Consider the following 9,500-nt stretch of genomic DNA (forward strand, 5'->3'; position numbering starts at 1 on the left):
AGTTTTGTACCACCTTTTTTCCCATTCAGCGAATATAGCTGCATTTTAGGTCGAAATCCAGTGTTCCACCTGCACACAGCCAATTTATGAAATTGGAATGGTAACATTTTATAAACTTCAAGACAGATGTCAACTTTACTGTGACGTCAAAATGTTCTGCAAAAACCCAAATTTCTTAAGAACAGAAAGAGCAGTTGTGACCTTTTGTGACACAGATACTAAATTCCTTCAAAGTCTTCAGTTTAAATTATATTTGTTTTTGTCTGTGGACAGACATGGATGCAAACTTTTTTTTCTTCCTTTGTTTCTATATGTGGTTGAAGAACATTCTATGGTCACTGTCATGCCATGTTTATTTCCCCTTTCACTGCAGCAGCTTTGCTTCTCTAAACTGAAGAAACCACCTTTGTGCAGAACAGCTTTTTCCTTTGAGGAGTTGTTGTTGTCTTCTTTTCATTTGCACTATAGATTCTTTTTGCACGACTAATGATAGGGCATGGTTGGAACATTATTTGCTTAACATGAGAAGTATAATTTTAATCTCTTGTAACGGGTTTTAATGGTTACATCCTATAGTTTATGTTAAACAATAACAACAATAATGGGCGGTGCTACCAATCGGAGGAGCATCTTCATGTGGATTTCTAAAGTTCTGAATTGATTTTTAGATTTAATGGATCAGGCCAATGACGTAACCTTTTTAACACTTTTTTAACCCAATATAATCTCCATAGCAGCGACTAGACTACTGTTTACCTAATTATAGATATATAAACTGGAATACTTACGTTGTTAACCCTTGGTAAGTTGTTGTCAAAGCAGAAGTCAAATATCTTCAAAGGTTTAGGTCTGAGGAATAAATCTCGCCATAAACACCACCTGGTACCATTTCTGGAGTTTTAGACTTTGCTGATGGTATTTGCCTAATGTTGTTGAATTGTGTGGGGTTTTTTTGTTTTTTGCATAGTTATATTGCATTGACCTTTGCCACTGTTTAAACTTAGCTATTCCTCAGATGCCTTAAAATATAATTCAACCATGCACAACAGTAGTTAAATGTAAAAATAAAAATAGATAAACATGTAAGTTCCAGGTGGAGGCTGGTGGAAGACTGAGTCAGGCTGGCTATGAATGAGGACCTGTCCAGACCTGTCCTAGTTCCTGCTTCCAATGAGCTGTGCATTTAGCCCTGGGCCTTCCGGTGTGCTGTGTGAACGTGTTTCTAGGCTGAGAAGAGCTTGGCTGCGTTGTATATATTGTAAATAGCTTAAATAGACCTTTTTGTTGTTGTTGATCTGGTAGCTGTAGGGGTAGGAAGTCGTTTTCTTTTAGTACATTTGGGGATTCTCATTATAGGTAAGGCAGTTCTGTTTCATTTCTAGAGTGTTTTGTTTGTTGTTTTTGCTATGCCCACCCTGACACTTGCTACCTTTTGAGTTTAATAAAAACCTGCTTGTTGTAAACCGTAATCCTGTGGCAGCGTTCGTTTTTCCTTGGCAGCAGGGAGTGTGGGCATTTTTACTTTCCTTTTTTTCTTTTTCTTTTTTGTGTTGTGCTCCGGTATCCCACACGGCTCAGACCTGTAGATACAGGTCTGCGTTATCATGCACAGCTACTCTTCCAGAGTTCAGGAATAAAAAGTATCTTATTATAACAGTATCACCAGGCTAATGTATCCCTTGAGATTAGGAGCATTAGCTTACAGATTTTGGCAAAATAAGTTCATGAAAACTTTTGCTTATATAAACTGATTTGGCCTTGCCTGAAATTATTTCTAAGATAATAATCTATTAAGATGACTTGCACTCCCAGATTTACCTCTTCTGTTAGGCTTCAGTCAATTATCTGTTTGTTTGTTTGTTTGTTAGTCAGGAAGTATGATACTATAGAATGACATATGAGGAAATCCTATGATTTTGTGCTCAGTGTCAGATCAGGAGTTACGTGGTTATTAATATTTTGAATTTTCTTTTCAATTCTCTTTTTTCCAGCAACGTAATGTCTTCCAATGCATCTCTGTCCACTAAGGACAATGATGACATCATCATTAGAAACATCAACTTTGTCCTCTACACAGTGACCGTTGTGCTCGGCATCACAGGAAACGCTGTGGTGATCTGGATGGCTGGAATCAAACTTAAGGTGAATATAGAGTGTTTTAAATATCTAATTTTGTTTGTCAGTAATATCTTCTGTGTCTCAGTGAAAACGCCAAAACGCGGCAAATCCCCGTTAGCGAGTTAACGTGGATCGGCCCGGGCGCTAACGCATTAACGCGCTAATGCGTTGGCGCCCGGCCGATCCACGTTAACTCGCTAACGGGGATTTACCGCGTTAAAGCGGTTATGATGTTAACGTTGTATTAACGAGATTAACGCTGACAACACTACTTACATGTAAATGCAGAAACAAGAATATGTCAAACACTATACTCGTGGAAACACACTCAGTGACAAGTTTATCAAACACTCAATAGAGTTGAAAACTTTTTTTATGCTTAAAAAATGCTGTACAAAAAGTTTTAAAACTCTGTTAAAAAAAGAAAAAGCAAGTAATAAGAATCCTGTAAGTCTTCACTGTGAATATCATGACTAAGTACAGTACAGTACATCTAAGTTAAAACCCAGAATAAGGCCATATGTTCTTGAAAAAATAACATCATTAATATAAGTGGTTGCTAGTAACTAAGACTTATGAATAGTATTGTGCAAAAGTCTTGAGTCAAACTTCATTTCTTTATGTACAGTATACAATACATCTGGAAAGTTTTTACAGCCCTTCACTTGTTCCCTAATTCCCCGTGTTTCAGCCTAATTACACAGTAGATTAAAGTAATTTTTCATGTCAAAATTCTAAACGAAAAACCCCATAATGACAAAAAGTGTGCTTGAAATTGCCAGGATCCTGGCACAAGCATTTATTTGGCTTAGCAGGCAAATTCCAGGCTGATAGAATTCAGTGACTTTGCTTCCCATCTGTTCTTGAGTTCCTTTAGATCAGGGGTGTCCAACTCCAGGCCTCAAGTGCCAGTGTCCTGCATCTGTTAGATATTATCCTGGGTCCACACACATGAATCAAATGATTAGTTCCTTACCAGGCCTCTGGACAACTTCAAGACATGTTGAGGAGGTAATTTAGCCAATTAAATCAGCTGTGTTGGATCAAGGACACATCTAAAACCTGCAGCACACCTGCCCCTGAGGCCTGGAGTTGGACACCCCTGCTTTTGATAATGGCATGTGATGCTGTCTGACATCTTCTAGGCTACTTAACTTTGTCAGGTAGATTCTATTTAAGTGATTTTATACATGTTTTGCATGTCATTACCCTGCATGGACGTCTAAAACTAACACATGAGTTAGAGTACGTTTTTATTGTGCTATGAAGTTCCTTTTATATCCGCAAGAGCAACCTAAGTTTATGTGCTCTGGGAACTGAGTTTGGGCTAAAACACACAGTTTTACAAAGTGACATAATTGCTATTTAACAATATTAGTTGACACCAGATTTTACATCCACTTATTCACATGATCACTAGATGTGTGCATAATGCATGCGGCTCTGTTTATTGATAAATTGATAATGACTGGGGGGATAATAATATCAAAGTCTGGTTACTTGCGTCATGTAAATAATATATTATTTTACTTTGTCTCTTCTGTCTCTTCAGCAAGCAGTCAACAATGTGTGGCTGGTGAATCTGGCGATAGCAGATCTGATTTTCTGTTTCACACGAATCTTCTCCCTCATCCAGATGAAGTTAGAACGGTGGCCTTTTGGTCTCTTTCTCTGCCAGTTTCATGGTTTGTTCAAACACACCAACATGTTCTGCTCTGTCTTCCTGCTGGCTGTGATCAGTCTGGATCGAGTGCTTTGTGTCCGTCAGCCCATCCTCATGAAGCGTCGACGCACCCTCTTCGCAGCGAGGGTGGTGGCAGTCTGTGTCTGGATTATAGCGCTCCTCTTCAGCATTCCCTACTTCACCTTCCGCAAAATCTACATGGACAACAACAACCAAACTAAGTGTAAAATGGTGTGGGTGGAGAAGCCAAAGGAAAACAAAAACACCAAAGTTGCTCTCTACTCCATGCAATTCATATTCAGCTTCATATTTCCCTTTATGGTCATTCTCATCTGTTACATCCTGGTTGGCCTGGGCCTCCGACGCACTCGTCTGTCAGGGAAATCTCGGCCCCTTCGTATATTAGTATGTTTGGTCATTGCCTTCTTCCTGTGCTGGGCACCTTACCAGTGCCTTCTATTAGCAGACATTGTGTATAATGAAAACAAAGTGGTGAAAAAGTGGTACTCTATAACAAAGAGCATTGCTTATTTTAACAGCTGTGTGAACCCATTGTTATATTTCTGTATGGGGCTAAAAGTCAAGGAGGGGTTTAGACAGAAACTCATGAGAGTTTATAAAAGGGCTCTGAGAGATGATATGGATGGCCAGATGGCTCAGCCAACTGATCCCTCTTTGGATTAAAGCTCTGGGTTAAAACAGAGTAGGCGGAGAGGAGTGGATGTAAGTAAATTTTACCTTTCCCCAGAAAAATACGTCCTTATACATAACCATTAATATAATATTGAAATGCCGAAATCATTTTTTGCTTCCATTATATGATCAAAACCAGTATTTCAGAGTGAAACATAAAAGGTGGGAAGACTACAGTAATGATAATCGGTCAAATTAAAAGATTTATCAACAAAGGCTCAACAAAACAGATGTGTGAACTCCTACCTTTCGCTAAATCTGTTTCACCATCACTATATTTAAAGTCAAGTCTTAAGAACAGTGATAATTTGTTTGTTGTTTATTTATTTATAATACCTGGAAAATTCATATTGACACCAGAAAATTCACCCTCAATCACTATGTCATATTTTACATATTGTATATTATGTTTCTTGCTTTTGCTTTTTTCTTTTGTTTATCTATAGTTACCTAATTATAGATAAACTGGAATAATTACGTTGTTAACCCTTGGTAAGTTGTTGTCAAAGCAGAAGTCAAATATCTTCAAAGGTTTAGGTCTGAGGAATAAATCTCACCATAAACACCACCTGGTACCATTTCTGGAGTTTTAGACTTTGCTCATGGTATTTGCCTAATGTTGCTGAATTGTGTGGGTTTTTTTTGTTTTTTGCATAGTTATATTGCATTGACCTTTGCCACTGTTTAAACTTAACTAACCCCAGCATTAGCTTATAGGTTTTGGCAAAATAAGTTCATGAAAACTTTTGCTTATATAAACTGATTTGGCCTTGCCTGAAATTATTTCTAAGCTAATAATCTGTTAAGATGACTTGCACTCCCAGATTTACCTCTTCTGTTAGGCTTCAGTCAATTATCTGTTTGTTTGTTTGTTAGTCAGGAAGTATGATACTATAGAATGACATATGAGGAAATCCTATGATTTTGTGCTCAGTGTCAGATCAGGAGTTACGTGGTTATTAATATTTTGAATTTTCTTTTCAGTTCTCTTTTTTCCAGCAACGTAATGTCTTCCAATGCATCTCTGTCCACCAAGGACAATGATGACATCATCATTAGCAACATCAACTTCTTCAGTCTCAGCTGACAGCAGGTTTCCCCAACTTCATAAAACTCATAAAATTTTATAGTGGTAAAAAAAAATTACTATGAAGATAAAAGCTCCTACTTACCTACAATGAAAAAAAGAAACAAGAAAAAAAAAGTGTTTACCTGTAGCTTAAATGCCTTTTTTATTTTAGAACCCCATGTTACACTCAATTAAAAATGGCATATTATGTAATCAACTTTTCAACCAAAATACCAGATGGACTTTTCAGACCGTTACAGGAAGCTTTGAAAAATATAGAGCACATTTATTTACATATGTTTATGCCTGGCCTGAGTGTATACTGTATAAATAATACCGCACCCAGCTATCTTACTGATCTCCTCAGCTTTTATACCACTGGAAGAGCGCTTACATCAGCAGGCCAAATGCTCCTGACCTTGGTTTAAGACCACAGGTGACCACACATTCGCCTCTGTTGCACCCTACCCTCTGGAATAATCTCCCCGAAGCTATTCGCGTGTCTATTTCAATTCAATCTTTTAAATTTCAATTAAAAACTTATTTAGTGTAGCCTTCCCGGCTTTCTAGAGCCCGCATTTTGTAAGTCTGATTTAACCTTCAGCCTTTTGGCTTGTGCCTACAATGCCTGGTGTTAGTTATGTCTCCCACCTGTCAGTGTATTTATATTTGTATCTGTTATTGATCTTAATTGGTTCTGTGAAGCACTTTGGCATACCTCTGGTTTTTTTGTGCTATATAAATTGTAATGTATTGTATTATATTTAACCTCACAGGACTTTTAAACAAATATCTCAACTATCATTGTCTTACAAAAGGGAGTCTATGTATACATCTGACAAGATGATACTGCTAATCTTTTTGCAGAGATTTATCTCCAGTGGAGGACATATAAGGAGGTACATCCCTTCCTATCTCTGTCCAGGTGTTCCACAGGTTTCACAAAACTTTGTCGAGTAAGGTCAAAGTAAAGTTTTATAACATGTTAACATTTAACATGATGTATCTTTTTTTCTAAGTTTTTCATCAACTGTTGTATAGTTCCCAATACATACATTTTTTATGCACACAAAATAAAGACAATTTATGAAAATTCTAGATATTTAAATATTTTGTTAAACATTGATCAACACTGCAACATATATTTGCCATTATAGTAAAAAGGAAATGACTTTCTAAATGTAATAATCTGTTCTGATTGTAATAATCCATTGTGATTTTAATAACTTGGAAAAACCCTGGAAACTGTGGCGAACGGAGCTCAGTCGATCCAAGTTGGTACCATATTTTTCGGACTATAAGGCGCACCTAAAATCCTTTAATTTTCTCAAATTGACAGTGTGCCTTATGATTGAAGTCTGGTTGTGCTTACTGACCTCGAACCGATTTTGTGTTGTACACGGTGCTCGAAAATCAAAACTCTGTCAAAAAACGTTTTAATACGACTCTGGTAAACTGCGAAGCCGCACTGCTTGATGGATTGTTGGAGTATTACCACTGTCGTAGTCAAGAGTTAGCTCGCTAGTATCCACCTAAACATGATATACAGTGGTCCCTCGCTATAACGCAGTTCTCTTTTCACGGCCTCGCTGTTTCATGGATTTTTTTGTGTGCAATTTTTCTTTCTTTCTTTTTTTTACAGCGCATTGTGTTCTGCGTCCTGATCGTCTGTAGACCACTGTCAATCAATCTCATGTACAGTACAAAATGCATTCAGCGTGTCAAGCTTCCATAAATCTTTGATCGCTAGCAGTGTCAATCTGAAGTGCTGTACTGTATGTTTGTTTTCTCCCCAACAAACACAACAATGTCAGCTAAACGTTTTGCAACGTCAAAGGCACCTGCGGTAGCACCCGAAAGGCAGGGTGAGATGCTAACCATAAGGCACACCGGATTTTTATACTACATCTGCTTTCTGGTGACCTCTGACTCAACATCGCTGTCCTCAATCTCAAAGTCCTCCATGGAGCTGTAGCTTGAGTCTGCATTAGAGCTGGAGCTATGCTGGAAGGCAATTGAACAAACATTAGCACAAAAAATTATTTCTGTACAGTTAAAAGAATACAAATAATCTGTCTATGTAATATAGTTGCAAATACCCTTTTGCCTTGCAGGTAAGACTTCTGTTTTTCAAGTTTCTTTATCGCTTTGGATTCTGTGTCCACAATGGCTACATAATGTATGAGAGTGTGAATCCTGAACACAATGAACACAAAATAAGAATGTTAGATTCTCTTGGTGAGTATCAAAACACTGCGATTTGATGTAAGAGGTCACCTGTGGTATAGCATCGCAAGGAACTGGATCACAACTGAAACTGCAAATCCCAAAATAAACATGAAGGCAATTGGATCAATTTGGATATCATCTCCAAGTAACAGCGCTTTCAACCTGGAATCATAGGACATAAATGGTGCCCATTCTTGATAACACATCTTCCAACACTTACTTTGTTTCTCAGCTCTCGCAGCTCATTGGCCATCTTTTTCTGTTTTTCTTTGTCATCAGGCAGAGGTTCAAGATACTTCTTTTGAAGTTCTTCCCAGAATTTATTTTCCTCCTGGAAAAGTTAGATATATTTTTAAGGTGTTTAAAGCTAAATAAATAGAAACAAAAGCTTTAAAGGAAAATAATATGTTCATTAATGGAACATATCTATAGCTTGTAAAGTGCCACGAATTAAAGACATTTTTGTGGGGCAAAGTAAGCATTTCTGCATGTTAATGAACAGTAATTATTACCCAAACACATAAATATCATACTATACATAAGACCATCATCATTTTGGGGAGTATGGGAGTAATGATAAATTCTAAACAGAGGTCATTTAAGCAAGGCAAATGAATTAATCAATAACACATGCACATCTGGTCGAGTGAGCCCTCTTGAAATGTCAGGTCGCTCGATAAACTCTGGAGCTTTTCAATCCAGCCTGCTGAAAACAGCCAGGCAAAATTTTTTTAATAGCAGTATATTTGTCTGATTTTAAAAACAAGCAAAAAAACTTTGCCAGGGTGTGGTTTGTGGCTCAGCTTCAATCTCATTGAGATTGTGAGACATGCCCATGCTTGAACTTGTGTTTACGGCCCTACAGGTTCCCTAAACATAAAAGGCAAATGGTTCAAAGAAAATTGGCTGAAGTTGTAAAGCTGGGAGTAATAGAAGAGTCACACATTAGCTATGTCCCAATTCCTAGGCCGCATCCTTTGAAGGACCAGGCTTTCGCGGTCTATGGGGGCCGGGTCCTCCGAAGGCCGGAAGTGCGAGGTTGTGAAATGGGACGATCTAGCCTTCAGATTTGCATCCCCAGCTGTCTCAGTAGAGTTTAATAAACTCAGCCGTCTACTCCTTGCTCACTAAAATATAAGAGGACATTGGAGTAAATTCTCCACCATCTCACACTTCTGTTCAATCAGCTTGACATTTATTCAGCTGTGTAAACTTTAATCTCAGCCAAACCAATTTACTCAGGAACAAATAAAACCCTGAAAAAAGACTAACAATAATATTTTAAATAAATCGAGGGAAATGAAGGACGTATTTGTCGGCCCCATTTGGAGCAGCCTTTGAATTGGGACAGCCTTCATGGCCTGGCTGTGACATTATTGGCCTCCAAATGCGGCCTTTGAAGGATGTGGCCTAGGAATTGGGACATAGCTAGTGTGTGGTGTAGCCCCATACTTCTCATAGTGAAGAAAGATGGGTCTATACAATTCTTTGTAGACTACAGCAAGAATGAGGTGTCACAATTTGATTCCCGTCCCATGCCCTGCATTGAGAGCTCCTGGACCCGTTAAGCACGATGATGATGATCCAATAGGCAAAGTAAAGGCACTTGGGATCTTTCTTGGCAAAAAAAAAAAAAAGAGTAGCAGGTGAGCTGCACAGCTGTATAGCGTTTTTTTTTTTTTGTTTTTTTTTACAACCAGTAGGCGA

General features: G+C 38.0%; 1 protein-coding gene across 1 annotated transcript; it reads left to right on the top strand.

The window, feature by feature from the left end:
• Positions 1-842: 842 nt before the first annotated feature.
• On the top strand, positions 843-6,687 carry LOC146548654 (formyl peptide receptor 2-like). The gene is made up of 3 exons (XM_085262935.1): positions 843-1,356; positions 1,992-2,142; positions 3,671-6,687. Exons 2-3 carry the CDS (start codon positions 1,999-2,001, stop codon positions 4,484-4,486), a joined length of 960 nt encoding a protein of 319 aa, XP_085119061.1. The 5' UTR covers positions 843-1,356; positions 1,992-1,998; the 3' UTR covers positions 4,487-6,687.
• The last annotated feature ends 2,813 nt before the right edge of the window (positions 6,688-9,500 follow it).

The sequence above is a fragment of the Mchenga conophoros genome, linkage group LG22 (assembly GCF_057382185.1).
Source record: "Mchenga conophoros isolate Kocher_MC1m ecotype Shallow Benthic linkage group LG22, M_conophoros_male_GT1.1, whole genome shotgun sequence".
Classification (NCBI taxonomy): Eukaryota; Metazoa; Chordata; class Actinopteri; order Cichliformes; family Cichlidae; genus Mchenga; species Mchenga conophoros.